The 17,361-nt window shown below is 43.8% G+C and overlaps 1 protein-coding gene across 6 annotated transcripts in view; it reads right to left on the reverse strand.

Moving 5' to 3' along the window:
• The window catches only part of MICU1 (mitochondrial calcium uptake 1), a 104,051-nt gene that overhangs the window by 67,044 nt on the left and 19,646 nt on the right, over nucleotides 1–17,361 (reverse strand). For 4 of the 6 annotated variants that reach the window (XM_075758981.1, XM_075758979.1, XM_075758982.1 and 1 more), the window contains exons 4-5: nucleotides 11,064–11,247; nucleotides 4,156–4,318 (exon numbers count right to left, since the gene is read on the reverse strand). In XM_075758981.1, the coding sequence (XP_075615096.1) occupies nucleotides 4,156–4,318; nucleotides 11,064–11,247 (347 nt within the window). The remainder of the gene's footprint in view (nucleotides 1–4,155; nucleotides 4,319–11,063; nucleotides 11,248–17,361) is intronic. The other 2 variants (XM_075758985.1, XM_075758984.1) reach the window with 1 other exon arrangement.

The following is a 17,361-nucleotide window of genomic DNA, read 5'->3' on the forward strand; positions in this document are numbered from 1 at the left end:
CCCACCGAGCTGGGTTAGCGCTTGCGACAGCTCATGACTGCCATGAGCCTACAGCTCATGACTGTACAGAAAATCAGATCCGTATTTTACGGACTTAACTCAAAACAACAAATAATCGCTCAAGCATTGTCACAATGCAGAAGCCAGCTTGTGTGGAGTTGCTCATGAAGTCCAAACATGAAACACAAACCATTTCAAACCTGAGAATCAAGATATTAGAGTCTGATCAAGTCACCAGACATTGGCTCCATCCTACAGAGCTCCTCTCCTCCGACACTGTCCTGTGCACAGAGGCAGCAGGGGCACAGCTACTGCTTCTGGCTGAGCTTCAACAGGATGTTCATGGTTTCTTAAAGACAAAAAAAAAACCCAAACACCACCTTCCACAGCATTTCCATGAGTTCAGAAGTTTGAGCTGCTGCAGAGCATGGTGGATCTTGAAAAGAGTCTTTCATGCAGCAGGAGTTTTGGTTAACCAGGGAGGTTTGACTGAGCAAGACTGGTTTGGGTGCAAAGGCAAAAAACCCCCTGGTACTGGCTGAGTATGCCACAGCTCCTTCTTAGTCCAGGATGCACCAAAATACTCATTTTCCCCAGGAAAACAATCAATGCAGAATGGACCTGGGGAATGGAGGGAACTCAGAGGCTAGGAACAAGAGGAGGACCGGGCAGGCCACCACCAAGCAGGTCCAAGCACTTGGAAACATTCCTGCAGGCCAACAGCTATGTAAGACTACAGAGAATGTGCCAGCAATGACCTGCTAGCATCAGGCGCCGTTATGGCTCCTGTCAAGTGTCGTGGCTTCATACACCTTTTTCAGCAAAAGCTCAACTGTCTTCGAAGAGCTACAATATCTAAAATGGAGTTTTTGCAAACCATTACCCTTCCCACCAGAGACTCAGCTGGTTTTGGGCTGGGGTACCAAGCAAGCACCAGGTACAAAGCAAGATCCCTGCTCACCCAGCCTTGGAGCCAAGCTATCTTTCGGGTACGAGAAAAGGTGGGAGGAAAAAAATAACACGGGACTGCAGGGAGCACATAACACTGCCCACGCTTCTGTTGGTGCTTGGACTTTCCAGAGAGCATATAAAGATTTTTTTTTTTAAAGCAATTTCCAAGTTTAATGTCATTCTTTGGCTTTTTCTGACAGTTCCAAGCTCAGCAAGAGTGTGTCACACCTTAAGCACAGCTTGCCTACTTGGGAAAGCTACAGCAGAAAGTTTTACTGAACTGGGGAAAGCAATCTACAGGAGCTAATGAATTGGCATTCATTTTCCCCAAGCTAGCAAAACGCAGCCTAGAATTAAGTTGACACTTTATTGACAATAAATCAAACTTTCCCCTACGTAATCCATAAAAATGAATCAGGCATATGATGCCTTGCAGTAGATTAGTGGTTTAAAAATAAATACTACAGGGACTCAGATACCTTATTACTCTGTATCACTTATATTCTACTGTATTTTCTCTCCATAAAACAGTAGACACATTAACAACAAGTTACTCACTGAAATAACAACCGGCAGCTTGAGCGTACATCCCTGCTCTCCTCACATCTCAGGCTGCGTATGCAGGAGCGTATTAATTCACAGGACCAGAAGGCAATTGCTTTGCCACACAAACCTACCAACAAATACCACTGATGGAAAACGTTGGGGTCAGTGGGACTGCACAAAGTAATCCGTAATTCAGTTCAAAGCATTAACTGCCCTAGTTAGTACAATTACAGCGGGCTATGTCGCTACCTGAAGGAGATTTCCAAGGAGCACTCCAGGCTACGTCACTACTCGAAGGAGCACCCCAGGATGACGGCGGGATGCTCCAGCCCCGACGGAGGGCACACCCAAGTCGTGACTAAGGGAGAACGCACCCGCAGCATTTCCCTACTCATCTACAATTCTATGAATCTCCTATGAGTCAGAAGTACCAAACGGATGTCAAGTACGGAAATAAGCCAGCCAGCAGGTAGCAGTCTTTGTCCTTAACTTCTAGCTTTGAGATCACACCTTTTTTTTTTTTCTTTCACTACCAGCTTTTAAAACCTTTGGGAACAAGGTTATGGCTGGTTTGACTTTACTGTGGCATTAAGTGTTTTACTCTTCTCCTGTTCATTATGTGTTAAAAAACCATTTACCATGATTATCATGATGTACAGCGCTCATATGGAACAACCATCCTAGCAGAAGCTTTGTCTAGAAGCAAGTCATGACAGTAATGGTCCTCAAGACAGATTTTCAAACCAACAGGATATAAGATGCCCACACTCCTGCTTCGCCTGCTGATGGGTAGCCCAAGCTCAATTTCATCTCATTCCACTTTCCAAGAGCACCTGTAAGTATCACTGTAACAATTTTCCTCCCTTATCGGCTGCTTTGTGTCACTGACCAGCAGCATTCGCAGGCACTTAAAGGCACAACAGGCTTCACAGGGCCATTTAAGCAGCTCACCTAGCCAGGATAATAATAGTTACAATGGAAAGTTAGCGGCTAAGACTGACAAATTATTTCTCTTTAGTCACCTTCGCTTATCTCTGAACTAGGTGTTTTCTAAGCACTCTTCCACCTATTTTCTGTGCACACCTTAAAATGCACCGAGCACATATACCGCATGGAAGTAGTAAAAGAGAATCAGATGTCTTGAAATTAAACATAGGATGTTTTTATGCTGGCTGAGAAAAAAAAAAAAGACTTGCACAGGAAGACTCACACTCAACTAGGTGCTACTGCTTTTCAAAGTACCAATTCAAGGAGCTTTAGACAGATAACATAGTAACACACAATTTCAGCATCTAGGAACACCATCTTCTGTTTATTGCTCATACTACTTCACTGAAGATGAAACCATGTAATTCATATGAAAACTACAACCATTTTCAGGACTTGATGAAAATCTAAATATTAGTTCACCAACATGCTTTTAACACTAATGCCAGGATTATTCTTTCTTCCCACCCGCACACACTTCATATTGTTTTCTAAACACAAGTGTACACAGTATTTATTTAGCAGCTGTCATGTAAGGTATCAAAACAGTTTCACAGTTTGTGCATAAACCCCACTCACCAAAAGTTAACATTTAGGGGCTGAGGTTCTTCATTAATGCCTGCAGAGAGAAGAGGAGTTTTGATTTGACAAAAGCCTGTTTCCTTCTTTGAGATACACTGCGGGAGACCAAGAAATCCAATTTCCCATGTCTCAGCCAAAACACACATCTCCTCCAAAACAGAAGACAGGCAAAATCCTCTTGCCACCCCACCAAATCCAACCTCTTACCAAATGCTCAGAACACAGCTTTCCAGACCAGAAAAAAAAACAACTATCTGCTCTCCTGCCCGTTGCCTGCCAAAGCCCCACAGGTACCACAGCTAAGGCGCTTCCCTGCAATCCGCAGGGAATTTGAAGCCAGCAGCATCACAGCTCAGCCGGGCACACGGGGCTGCCTGGAGCCCCTTTTTGCTAAGGTCTTCCTTGCCAAAACATCCTCCTTTCGAAGGCGCGTGAACAGTTCTTACGATGTTTCAGTCGAAGGTAATCTTTTACTAGTAAGTATGCAAAAAAGTCATCTCATCTGCTCTTCAAAGGCTCACACCAACAGGATCTACTATGCTGCAATAGCACTTCAGGCAACGCAGAAGGGATTAGGCTAATTTTGGGTTTGGAGCCTGGAGATGGGATAGCTGCAGGAGGTGCTTTCTAGCACTACCAATCCTGGGTTCAAAGCTCTCAAGCAGCATACGGTGACCAACACTTCTCAGTCTGAAGGATCACCCTCATTTGGCAGCACTGGGCTGCTGCCGGTCAGGCGGGTACGAACTGGCACAGACACGCTGCAGGCTCTGCGGGAGAGATGAGCACGGCTGCTGCGCAGCTGCACTGGCAGCTTTCCACCTCGCTCCTGCATTCCTTATGTCTGTTATTCTTCCACACATCATCGCATTGCCGTAAGGCATGGGTTCAGAATATCACTTTTTTGGACTGTGGCAGCACCCTAATCAGTAACGTCCCCCTTTGTGCCATACCTCTCAACATAATGAGAGCAAAGCTCAACAACATAACTGTTTGATGGGAAATTTAATGATCTGGTAAGCAGAGATTGGAGAGTTTATTCCCCTTCACTGCATTAGTTTCTCCAATTACTAGACACACATCACTTACTTTCCGGTTGTTTTTCATTAGGTGTTATAGATCTCACAAAATCCTGCGGTGTCATAAAAACCTCTGATTCACCATGCTCGTTTATGACTTTCAAAGTGGCAAAGTATCTGAAGATTTTGTCCGGCGTGGAGTAGGCTCTGATCCTGTTCTCATATTCCATCACCTGGAAATAAAATTTAACCAGCATTAGATGTGCACAGTTCCTCCCCCAATACCTACAGTAGCACCTCAGTCCTCTGAAGGTTTTGCCACGTGACAACACGCTGCTGTGTGCAGCACCACAAAACTTGAAAGAAATAATGTTGAAAGGGTCAAAATCCCTCCTATCCTCAGCCTTTGAAATACCAGGAAAATTAGCTCCTGATGTCCCAGGATTGAGGACAAGAGTCTTTACTACTGATAAGTTTTGACTCTTCATGACGGCAGAGAAAAAAACCAAATAACAAAATCCCTGAAGACACTTTTAAACATGAACATAAAAAAAAGTACTAGTATCCCATCTGTGAATGTAAAGCAGCTCAACATTTTAACCACACTGACGAAGGGTCTGATATATGATTAATAAATGAAGTAAAAGAAAAGCCTGGGAGAGACCTTTGCTTTCAAGCTGAGTCTTGGAAAAGCTACTTCGAGCCACAGCTGGTTGCTCAGTCACCCAACCTCATATTTTCCTCTTGTCTATCACATTGGCAAAATTCCACAGAAACTTTCTTTACTCAGTCCTCTTCTCCCCACCAATCTGCCACTCGGTAACTCTGCCAGCAGCGATTATTTTGTACCTAGAACTGCTTTCCCCAACACACAGCTAGAATTAATCAAAGAGAACAGAAAGCTTTTACAAACAAATATCACAACATAAGGCCACAAGGGAGGAAAAAGGCACAAAGACCTCCACTTCATTACATATTAGAGCAGAAAACTTTCCTTCTTTCTTCAGCTTTTTATTCCCGCATTATACACCACGTTTAGCAGTCCATGATGTACTTGAAACCTTCAGTACTTCTGGCCAAGAGCCACAGGAGGGGAAAAAACCCAACAAACCAATGATCTGCTGGAAGAGAATATGCAAGATCAAGGATACTGCCAAGGCATCTGTAGATCATTTACAGCTTTGGTCCCGTTTCAGCCTTGTCCTTTAAGTCGAACAACTTCTCCACCCTGATGCTTATCAGAAAGAAAACACCCTCTCTAATTTCTCATATTTCTAGGATAAAACAAGCCAAAGGCTTTTAATCTCCCAACCCAGGCTTGGGTAAAGTAGCTTGGGGAAAGCAGAGCCTCTCTCCTCTACACTTGTTCCAGCCCAACTCTCCGGCAAATGCTACCTGGGGACAAGCAACACACGGCATAAGACCCCACTGATAATGGCTTTGACATTATCTAAAGCATTCTTCCTATTCTTCACACCACCATAGCTTTTTTATAATCGAGCCCATCAGGAACACAGAAATGTCCTTGCATCAACCGATACAACCAGCTCTCTCTTTCCCATATAGCCACCTGCGTAGAAGAAAAATCCCTTCTGTTACTAGCCTTTGCACCTAGAATCAAACTTCATCCCATTTTTATTGCTTCAGTCTACAAGGTCCTCCAAAGATAAGGGCATTGGATCAAAAGCAACTGTTTTATTGCAAAGTTACAAGTTGCCATCTATCAGTTGAACCACAGTAAACGACAACATGCACTTCCCCGGCTCTTTCCAGCGACAAAGCTGCACGTGTCTTTGTCCACAGCTCCCACCTGGCAGGCAGTAACTTATGAGGTCAACGTGATCTTTTGACTTGTGATGGCAGGCCCATACCTCACTCCTTCCTGTAGCATGACCTGATCTCGCTATGAATAACACCCCATCCAACTTGATCAGCCAAAAAAAAAAAACCAAAACCATAGTTAAGTACTTTCACCTTCGAGCAAGACAACTAAAACCAGCTACAGTGTCAAGGCTAGCCCTGGAGCCAAGAGCAGACACCACAGACCACAACCAACAGCTCCCTCCATCCATGACACCTTTTCAACAGCTGGCTTTCTACCTAAAACACTCATCTGCCTGAGGCTTTATGTTACTCCTGATTTTCCAAGCCAGTGGAATAATTTCTTGCAAGACACTATCAAATGCTTTCCTTCAACCCAGCTAGGTAAGTTGCACATCTTTTACTCAACAACTTCACATCTACGGTGGATCTTTCCTCCGTATCTGTTTTAAGATCTTACTACGATGCTACTGACAGGCCTGTTACTGTCAGGGACTTCTCGTTTTTGGAGTACAGGCATTGCCACTGTTCCTCGCCTGACATCTTTACTGAGACTCTTCCTTACCAGGCCAGCAACTTCACTGACAACTTTTTCTTATCCCAAGCTCAGGGTGAACCTCAAGGCCCCTGCTTTATTGATGTTAAGCAGTCCACATTTTGCTTTGACTTTGGGCACAGCAATGTTCCAACCCCCCATTCAGATCCACACAGCATCTTCAAGTCCACCACAATCATCACTTGCAACAGAAGCAAAGCATCCATTTACAAAGTGGCCCTTTCTGAGGTCACTTACCATCCCATCTTCTATCCACACACACTGCAAAATGAGAAGCATCCTCCGATGAAAGTATTCCTTCCACTCACGAGGATGCAATTTGATTATACAGCTCTAGAGCAGGGAGAGTGTGTTGCTCAAAAGCCACGAAAGCTCCCAAAGCAACTTGGCACAGCTCACAAAAGCCTAATAACAACACAGGCTACAAAGAGGCCTCGCGTCTCACTGTGCAGCACAATCCCCCCACCACAGATCTGCAAACCCAGAGGTTTGTCCCCATGTAGTCAGTGGTTTCATGAGGAATACAGAAGTGGTTTGGGGCTTCCCCTCCTCCAACAAAAGCAGCTGAACACCCTTGCAAAGGTAAGACCTAAGGGTGCAGCAAGTGGAGAGCCGATCATCTCATTTTGCATTAGTTCTCAGAGCAGCTTCGGACAGCAAAATGAGGAGTTAAGGATTTTTTCATTATCATCTTCTTCTGACACAGTTTGCCATGTCTGGACGAAGAGAGCTAAGCTGACCCACCATCTCCATGAAAGCTCAAAGCAGCCCCTCTAAGCCCACTGCAGCACAAGGAATGGGTGTTACCTGTTAAGCAATTTGAGTTTCATATCCAGAAGGGAACATGATTATGTATAGCTACTCAAAGTTTTGTGGGAAGCTACTGTTAGTTTTAATTATCTGCAACCTTTTGGCTTCCAGCAATTAGCCATGACATACACAAACCTCACAATTTTCAGGACAAATACATTCCTGAAAAATTATGAGGAACAACAGTCTTGAATAATTCACAGTCTAGACAAAAAAAGTAGAATCTAAAACACTTCTTTAGTATCTCACAGGCCGTTTTAATCACAACTGAAACCACACTTCTTCCTCAAACTTCCCTATCAGAAGTCAGCAAATGCAGCAACACTTCTCTTTTGCCCACAGCTGAACTCACAGTTACCTCATTTTTGCTAACATGATCTAATCGGCTGGCAAAAACTAACAAATGTGCTACAACATATCCCTCCGACTTCAAGACTGGATTGAATATGAAGCCAGGTCAAGAACGGAACAGCTGAGACCCTACAAATGGGAACAACTCATTTATTCAAGAAGTGGGCGATAATCTGGGTGCGCCGATCTCACAGTACAAACGTGGGGATAAAAGCAGGTGTGTGTATTTGGGTGTGCGCACCACCATTTGTGAGGTTTTTTTTTTACACTACTTCACAATCTGGACATAAAAATCATCCCAGACGAGTCTCTCCTCCCACGACCTCTCGCCTACAAAATACTCCAAAATACTTTCCTGGCAAAGCGTGCACCCAGGCAGCTGTCTTCCCCCAGTACGCACCAGTCCTCGATGCAGTGGAGACCAGCCAAAAATACTCATCCAGTCCCCAAAACTGCAGCCCCATGTAATCCAGGGCTTCCAGAAAGATTATGTGACCAAAAGGGAAAAGTCCCTTTTTGGCATTTATTAACAGAGTACGTACCAGAGGAGAAAGATGAGCAAGTAATCCCTATTGCTCTACAAGAGCGAAGCTGCTGTTGAGACAGTCAATGTTTATGCTAAGCCTCCAGTTAAAAGGAAAAAATTAAATCCTGTGCAGATATGAAAATAAAACTCTAAATTAACATCTCAATTCACTTCCAGATCATCACCAGGGTCTCCGACAGAGGGGGAACTTTGGCAGTCTGGCTCTACCGCACACATCTTATCAGGGTAAATTAATTAGGATTAATTTTCTTTGGGTTTCCTACTGTAATACACACTCAAATGAAATCTTAGCATGACTAACACTCCTAAGGTGGCATACCTGCAGAACCCAGCGAACACTGCAATCGGATCTTGATAAAGCACTCCTAATGCTGCACGCAAACGCTTTTAGCAAGTTAATTAACACGTCAGCCCACCCACATCATGTATTACCACTCATTAGCCTTCAAACTATGAAAGCACTCAAACAATCTTTTCCTTCCCTCCCTTGTGCAGTCAGGAACTATACGTTGCATAGGCTGCAAGACAACTGCGCCCTGGAACCAGCCACGCATGATCCCAGCCCCAGCAGATGCCAAGTGATTTATATTTCAACTTCCTCTTCACTGAATCACTACCCAAAATAGCAATGTCATGCCTAATTTATTATTTCACCACTAATCAACTTCATTAAAAGCAACACTGGGATAACAAACAAGTGTTAAACACTTTCAATTAAGCTTAATTTTTTTCTCAAGGAAAACCCCACACTGGTTTCAATTAATTACAGGAAGAGTTGGAAAGGGTTTTTACTGTGGGTTTTGTTGCTTGGGTTTTGTTAAAAAAAAAAAAAAAAAGAGTCAGGAATTCCCTCAGTGCCATACAAGTGATTAGGGGAGCAGCACATCCTGGGAGCAGCCCTGATTTTGAATCAGAAGCCAGGGCACACCTCACTCTGTCATCTGAGCAGGAAACATTCAAACATACCTCCTGAGATGACTCACTAGGGCAACTGCTGATCAAACACAGAGCCCACAACCGAGCCACTCAAACAAACACAGAACCCAGCACCTGGGAGACTACTGGTTACATCCTGCATCAAACCAAACAAAAGCAGCACTGGCATTTGGGTCAGAGAAGGTACATTCGGTCTTAAGGCTGGAGAAAAAAAGGGGTTTTATGTGGGCAAAAAAACCCCCATGAGATCTGCTTTAAACTGTACTCTCCCCACTGAAATTGCTACTCCTGAGTCGAGCACTGCAGGAGAAAGGAAGGCTGTGGACTGAGAAGGGATCCAGGCTGCACGTCATTCCCATTGGACCTTTTGGGCACCCTCCACGCCTGGCTTGCATCTTATTTGGAAAGCGTGGGCACATTCCTCCCTGCCTAGTATGGGAAAGAAAGAGCTGGTCAACATAGGCATGTCTCCTAACAACTAGAATAAAAAGTCATTGCTTGCAAACTAATGTTCTCCGGCTTCCCTAGCCAGAAGCAAGCAGCCACGTAAGACAAAAATATCAATCATTACATTCGCTGTATCAACAAATGGTTTTGTTAAAAAAAAAATAAGAGTGCACATGAAGGTGGATTGTTTCTTTGCTCTTTGCAACCTGCCTCCATCTGCTGACACTGGAAAAAATAACCCCCTTTTCTTGAGTCGTACTGGCAAGAGTCGAAGTTTTGCTCAAGCTGTCACAGTACCTGACACCCAATTGCCAAGAAAATTAGCAGAAGCCAAGAACCTATATCCTTGGATAATTCTGTATATCTCAGCATAGCATCTTACAACATAATTTCACTGAGCTGCCACCAGCATGGCACAACAGCAAGAGTTTGGAGCCCCAAATACCACAAGGCACTTGAAATTTCAAGTTGCGTAATCTACTCTAACCAACAACAGAATATGATTCAGCAACTTCAAATGAAACAGCTCTTAATTTTTTATGAAAAGCTGTTAAGCCACTATATACAACCATCCACAATTTAACAGCTAATGAGATGCAGCCTCCAGGATACAGACTTCAAAAAAATTATCAGAAGCAAATCGTACAGAAAGGAATTGTGAAGAGCATACACTCCACTCTCCTCTTTGGCACTGCAAAGATATTAAATCATCAAACAGCCCAATAAAACCGACATCCAGACAGGTTTAAAAAACAAAATACTGCTGTCTGCCAACTCTCAGTTACAGGACTCTCCATCAGAGCAAATCATACATCTTGTAATAAGAGGGGTTACAGATAGTACCGAACTAGTTGTCAGTTCAGAGGAGCCCAAAGCTCTCAGGATTCCCCAACACTGAAGGCAGGTCACAAGTTGACAACATAGCTCATTACTCAAGCTTTCCTCCCCTTGAAAAGGGGTCTGATATGAAAGTTAAATAGGCATCAAAAGAGAGACACAACTAACCATGAATATGTTTACATGGAATAATTAAAGGAAATATTAAAACGCTCCTTTCCACACTCAACCTCTACTTCTTCCTCCATACGCTGCGTATGTTCCTGGGCAAACGGATGGATTCAGAGATACACACGCTGGATACCCAAGGTGGTTTAAAAGCTTTTGCACAGATTCCCCACTTTGCATGCACCATCCTAACAGCCATCAAGGCAGGAGTCTTGATTTCTCAGCAAGCCACTTCTCGGACATCTAACTAGAGATGCGAAGAGAGGTCTCCATTTCAGAGAATCAGCATACTGTGCCTTCCAAATAAACAAGTTGCAACCTAAAGAACCTCAAGGTAGCATGCCAAGAAAGTGGGTTACCAAAACAGTAAGGTCCCTTAGAAAATAATGTCAAGTGCAGAGCAAAAGCCAGACTCTACACACACGCTGCATCACAATCTGAATAAAATGTTCTGCAGGTTTCCTCCCTTTTTCCGCTGCAGGTTTAACACATCCAAGTTTGGTACCTTACGGTCCCTGAACCCAGAACGCTTCTTCTTCTTCGCTTCCGGCTGAGCCTCCTCGTCGCCTGATGCAACGGCCTTTCTACCCTCACCGCCACTGCTTTCCTCCTCCTCCTCATGCTTCACCTTCTCGCTCGGCTCTGTCCTTGGATCATGTTTTACAGAGGACGAGTCTTCTGCATAGGCCCTGTACAAGGGAAATTAAAACACTGGTTTAGGAAGCTATTAGAGGGGTATCGAGGCTACAAAGATGGCCCTGTAAGGCTCTCCTTGAATGAAACACTTGTTGCAGTTCAGCATGGAGGACTGCAAAGCAAAGAAGTGATCAGTCTCCTTGGAATATTGTGTGCCTTTCCCAGCTGTAATCAAATTTCCACCCGCCATTCAAAACCCAAACTAAAAGTCACAGTGAGTTTTCCCAGTCCAAGAATCCCAGAGGAAATCACTCAGTGAATTATTGTACCCTCTCCCAAAACCAACTCATGGTTGGGAAAGACCGGGAAGGGCATACCATACCTCCTCTAGTGCTAAATTCCACCCCCACTCTCCCAAAAAAGACTTAAAGTGAGAGAAATGTGTTTTACTATCAACATTGCAGGATTCAGAAAGAATACCCTCTTTGTTTCCGCTCAATCCATTTATTTTCTATCTCCAGCAGGTGACAGGCTGTTTTATTTCCCTCTTCCACCAATGACTCTTCCAAACTCCAGTGCTACAGGATTTGTGACAACAACAACTTGAGTTGTTTATCCTCAAGCTGGAAATAAAACTCTGGCAGAGCAAAGGATCCCTTTTCCCTTGAAGTTCAAATACAAAGATCTTTAGCGACCCTGTTTGTAGACCAAGACCTCAATACTCAAAATCACTCGGTCTAAACCGTGAGCAACTCGCAGAATTGCAACCGGTAATGGGGTGGTTAAATAAAAAGCAGGATAAATCTGTAAGCCAAACAATGCTATGGCTTTCCTATGCTTTACTTGTAAAGCGGTTTATAACCAGACAGAGCTCAGACCACATTAACATCAGTGAAATTATAATCTCTGAGGCTACATTAACATGTCACAAGCAACAAAACTAACGGCTTGACAAAGTTATTTCTCTTTCTAAAGGACTCAAAGAGCTCAGGCAAAGATCTTAGCCTGTCTGTAACTTAGGCAAAGCTGCCTTTACTTTGCACTCCTAGTGATTTATTTTGGACTAATCACAAGGTATGGGGCTCACACACAGTTAGGTGCTCCTCATTAGTCAGCAGCCTTCAGATGAAGGCTGGGGCTTTGGTACTCCCTGTAACTATGAACACGGTCATTTACAGCTGCATGAGTTTATTCAAAAAAGGCTGCTTTGGGAGAAGAACAAAAACAAACCAAGATTTTTGAAGTCTCCCAAGCTCTACGCAAAAGGCTACGCATATTTCATCCTACCAGTTTCCTGGAAAACACAGATGTGGTATGTAAAATTAACAGAGAAGAGTCTGTGCCTGTCTCCCCAGCAATACACAGCTTTGCAGCAACCTCAGCGCGTCACCTTCCAAGAAGAAATGAGGGTAGGTGCTCCTTCAATTAATTTAAACACTACCAAAATAAAAGACAACTCCTTACCAGTATCCAATAATTCACTAACAGTCCCAGTACAGGATAAATGGGGAAGGGCTAAAGAACTCAAATCCTTCCACAGTACTGGTGGGAAGCAAAAAACTTTCTTATTCTAGAATAAACTCCCAAAGAACATACTTAAGACAACAGTGAATCATGACGAAAGCAAATTAACTTTTGTTCATATTGTGACTACTTCAAAGTACTGAGTGCACTTGAACAACCACCAAGATCCCAGCGGTGCTCTGAAACACAATAAAAACGAAATGCAGCTGGGTTAAAGCAGTTCAGAGGTTTCTAGTCCACGCTAGGACAGAATACAACTCCATTGCAAGGGTTTGATTTAATAAAATACATGAGTGCTTGGTGAGGAGCAGTACTAATGATGCCTTTTCATACAAAATGGAGTCTAACATGCCAGCCTTTCCTTTCTGAGAAGGTCCCGAGCCTTTATATGCCCAGATATTTTCTTACAGCAAAGCACCATCTTTAAGACCTCCACTGAACCAAACTTTCAGAGACAGGATCCAAACCTGAGTCCTCCGCAAGCATTCTTAACATAGGGAAATTATTTCCCCAGAAGAGCCAGGCAGCTGATCTGTCTCTTGGAGCACAAAGTCCATGCTGGCACCTCTCCTGAAGCCCTTCCTGAAAGTTTAATCAGCGCTGGCACATCCTTGCAGAGTTGTGGTTTTGGCCCATGCGCGGTTTGCTAAAATAAGCTGTTGCCAGCTGAGGTTACACCAGCAGCGCTGACAAGGAAAGCCCTTGTGGAGGCAGGACATCAGTTCTCTGAGAGAATCTCTTGGGAAAAGGTCCTGAGGACAGAAAAACAGTGGAAAATTGATTGCTTATCTACAGAACCAAGCTATTCCATATGCAACGTGCTAGAGAATAGCTGTATCAGTAAAGATTTGCTCCTGTAATGCCTGACTGACAGCTAGCAAACCAGGGAAGGGATAGATGAAATTCAAAATCAAACTTTTTCAGCAAATCCTACGCATTCCTTCAATCCATCACACTGTCGAGCCAGCTGGCTGCAGCGATACAGACGTAGGCTATTTGAATACAGTCGGCTTTTTCCCCCCTCCACTCTAGTTTATCTAGGTAATTAACTCTGCTCTGCAATTAGATCACCAGCCCAGTATACAAGCAAAATGAGCTATGAGAATAAAAGCAGAGTTTGTAGCCTACTCCTCAAGCAAGGTTTTAAACAGTACCTGCTATTCCTCACCTCCGGGCCACAGTCCAAACTACTCACTGAATTAACCACTGAAGGATCTGCTCTCTATGTACAGCTACTACTCTGTGTATTTTACATCCTGCACAACCATCCTCTGTTGAAATCCTTGGCTTCCAACAACTGCAGCTTCCATACTGTGCCCACATAAAGGAGTCTTTCAATGCAGATGTTCACAGTACAGCTGGAAAAACCTCAGAGCTCCAGAAATATCCATCCTGATGGACCACCATCAGCAAATGAAGACTCTCCACCTCCTTTTTTGATGAGACTGACTTTCCAGTGGCATGCCTGTTGCTACAGCTTCTGCACAAAAGGGAAATGAAAATACAAAGACTCCCTTCACTGTGCGTCAAGACTAGCTGCCAGCCTCTCTCCACGAGGCATGCCTGCCCTGGATCCTAGCTGCCATGCTTCAACCCTCCTGGTCTCTTCAGGTTTTTTCTCCCCCAACGAATTGAATTTGAGGCAAAGACAATTATTTCCCACTTACACAGTAATCTCTTCTTTCAATACTTGGAGAAAGCCAACAATTCGGCATAAGACAGGTTCATTATCCCCAAATAAAACTACCTAGCTACCACAGAGGTCAACTCAATGCTAAATTCTCACTTAGCAAATCGTTCTTTGAGAAACTCAAACACATGCAACCATGGGATATACATCCACGAAGGATCCTGGAGCTCACACCAGGCACTGGCACAGGATACTCCACAGTTGTGGGTCTTCCAATTAGAGAAACCACAATCCCTCACTTTAAAGTATTTTTCTTCGAGTGATAGAAGCAGAACAATGTGCTAAAATAACAAAGCTTTGTGCCAGAGATAACAGCGCTCAGTTATTCTCATCCTGAAGGCAGCAGAAAAAGTACTTAGCTATCAGATGCTATTTAGTCTCAGAAGGAAATGCAGAAGATCTAACAAGAAGTTGGGCGCTCAGGAGTCAAAGACATTGCCACCAAACAAGAAGCAGGAGAGAGGAATCCTGCCTGACAGATGTGTTCTTCAGTTGACTAGAGTTGCAACTTTCCCTGTATGTAAACATGTGGAGACATCCAAGTGAGGTTTAAAAGCCACTTAAAACTTCAGGCTTTCATATTGAAACGCAAAAGCAAGCTCAGACACAACATTCATAAAAACAGCCAACCTCCAGGGATCGGGAGTGCTTTCAGTGAAGAGCTCTGTCTCATCCTCAGCTCAACCATATTCAATGATTAAATTAGCTGAAACTTTAATGAGAAATTAACCAGAAATTAATATCCATAGCCCAATTTTTCAGGATGTCACCCCACTCTCAGGACTTTTTACTACTTTGTTCCCTTCCTCATCTTTCACAGTACTTGACACCAATGTAAATTAGCACAATGAATTTGTGGCAAGAACCTCAACAAACACACCAAAATTAAGGGAGATTCCAGAGATGACAGTGAACAATTAGATCGAGGAGACAGCTCTGGATACCAGCCATACCCTAAAACAGGTCCAAGAACACAAGGAGACAGCAGGGCAGAACAGCGAGGATAGGACAAGATGTAAGACGTGCTTAAGGACATCGTAGGGGAAGAGACTTACACATCAGGGAAAGAAGGAGAAGCCTGTGCATACATATGTATACATACACACGTATACATACACAGAAAGCGTTTAATGTTAAGGATGGGGGAACACTGGAATCAGCTGCTGGGGAGGATTTATTCCATCACTGCTCTCTCCATCACCCGCAAATTGCTAAAAATAGGTGAGACAGCTGCCTGTCAGGACTAGCTTGGAGGCACCCAGCCCCGCTTTGGCAGCAGACTAGCTGATTTCTCACGCTCCCTCCCACTCTCTTCTGCCGCAGCCCAGTTTAGGCACTGGCACCAGTACGTGGGCACAGACGGACAGGGCAGAGTATGAGGACCTCTGCTTCAAGACCCTTGAAGGGGACTGCTCTGAAGAAGATGAACTTGAATGGTTTTAGGTCAGTCTCACCAGCTAACTTGGATCACGTGGGATAACACACCGCTCCTTAGAGATGACTCCCTGATAGTCTGCAGAGGAAAACAATTGCTTCACGAAGGCCGTCAACCCTAATGACACATGCTGGAGGCATCCTACTGATGTTACCCTAATACCCTCAAAAACTATAAATCTGTTAATTTGTTAATCTGGGAGATGTTGCTTACATTTCCAAACAGAACTCACCCCGAGCAGGATATGGGACCGTACCCCCAAGCTGCAGCCCTGACAGATGCAGGCAGCTGCTACTCGGTTTCATCTGCCATGCACAGAGAGAATCAAGCACAGAGCCATAAGCCTGCACTCCTCACCTCCCAAACACACTGCTCACTTGAAAATCTCTTGATCCAAACCATATTTTGAAGGCTGGCAGGCTCGATAACTTCCCCCCCCCCCCCCCCCCCCCGAACATGGCAGTTGCTTTCCATCACAGCTGCAGCTCCCCTTGTATTTGCTCCTCAGCACACAGGCAGTGCAGCAAGGCAAGGGAACTTAATAAAACCGTGAGGCTGGCAGAGACGGTGAGAAGCACGAGGTAGGATGATCACATGAACGCAGAAAGATCACAGCTGGCATCCTGTTCTCTATCCCTGGTCCCCCCACAAGAGACAGCAAGCTCACTGCTGTCACTCACCAGCATTTCTTTTCAAGGAAAAAATAAATAAAACTCAGGTTGGAAGAATTAGGGAGGCAAAGCAAAGTGTCCAATGCCACAAGCTTTTTAAAGTGCCCTCAAACACAGAACAGCTTTTCTTTCCCTTTTCTTACTACTATTTTTCACAACACTTGAGGGTTTCTGAGCCTGGCTTTATCAGCTTGAAACTATGAGCCAGATCAATGGATACAAATAAGTCTGACTTAGAATGACAACTACCAACTGCCAAAGACTATTTTATTGGGTATTCAAAACTCATACCAGAGAGTGAGAAGGATGCCTAAAAAATGCTAAAAAATACAAGTGAGAAAACTCACAATATCATTTCAGAAGAAAGTAAGCCCCATAGAAATAAGAAAACAGAAAAGATGGCAAGACAAAGTTAAATGTTCTACTGCATATAAATTGAAAACTAGATACTGTAGAAAATTGATAAGGGAGGCAGAAGCACCCAAGGAAGCAGCAAGGACCAAGAGAACATGACCTTTTTATTGTCCAAGTTATCAAACCACCAAGGAGCATGTAATAAATTGAGATTGTTTACTATATTATTGGAAGCAACAATACTAAGTATTTCCAAGTGAACAGTCACTTTGTTTATAATGTTTTATATTCTATATATCCTGATCTTCTCAGGAGAGAGCACAGACAGACTCTCTCGACTTGAATGGTAGTGAAGGTCTGCATAACACAGCAACACTATAGATAAGTATTTTCTACTCAAGTCTTTATAAAGCTTTCGGCAGAACTCTGAGGTTTAGTTTTAATAAGAGTTGGCTGAGACTCTCTGCCCAGCTGCTGTTGATATTCAGTAAGC

The sequence above is a fragment of the Balearica regulorum genome, chromosome 7 (genome assembly GCF_011004875.1).
Source record: "Balearica regulorum gibbericeps isolate bBalReg1 chromosome 7, bBalReg1.pri, whole genome shotgun sequence".
Lineage (NCBI taxonomy): Eukaryota > Metazoa > Chordata > Aves > Gruiformes > Gruidae > Balearica > Balearica regulorum.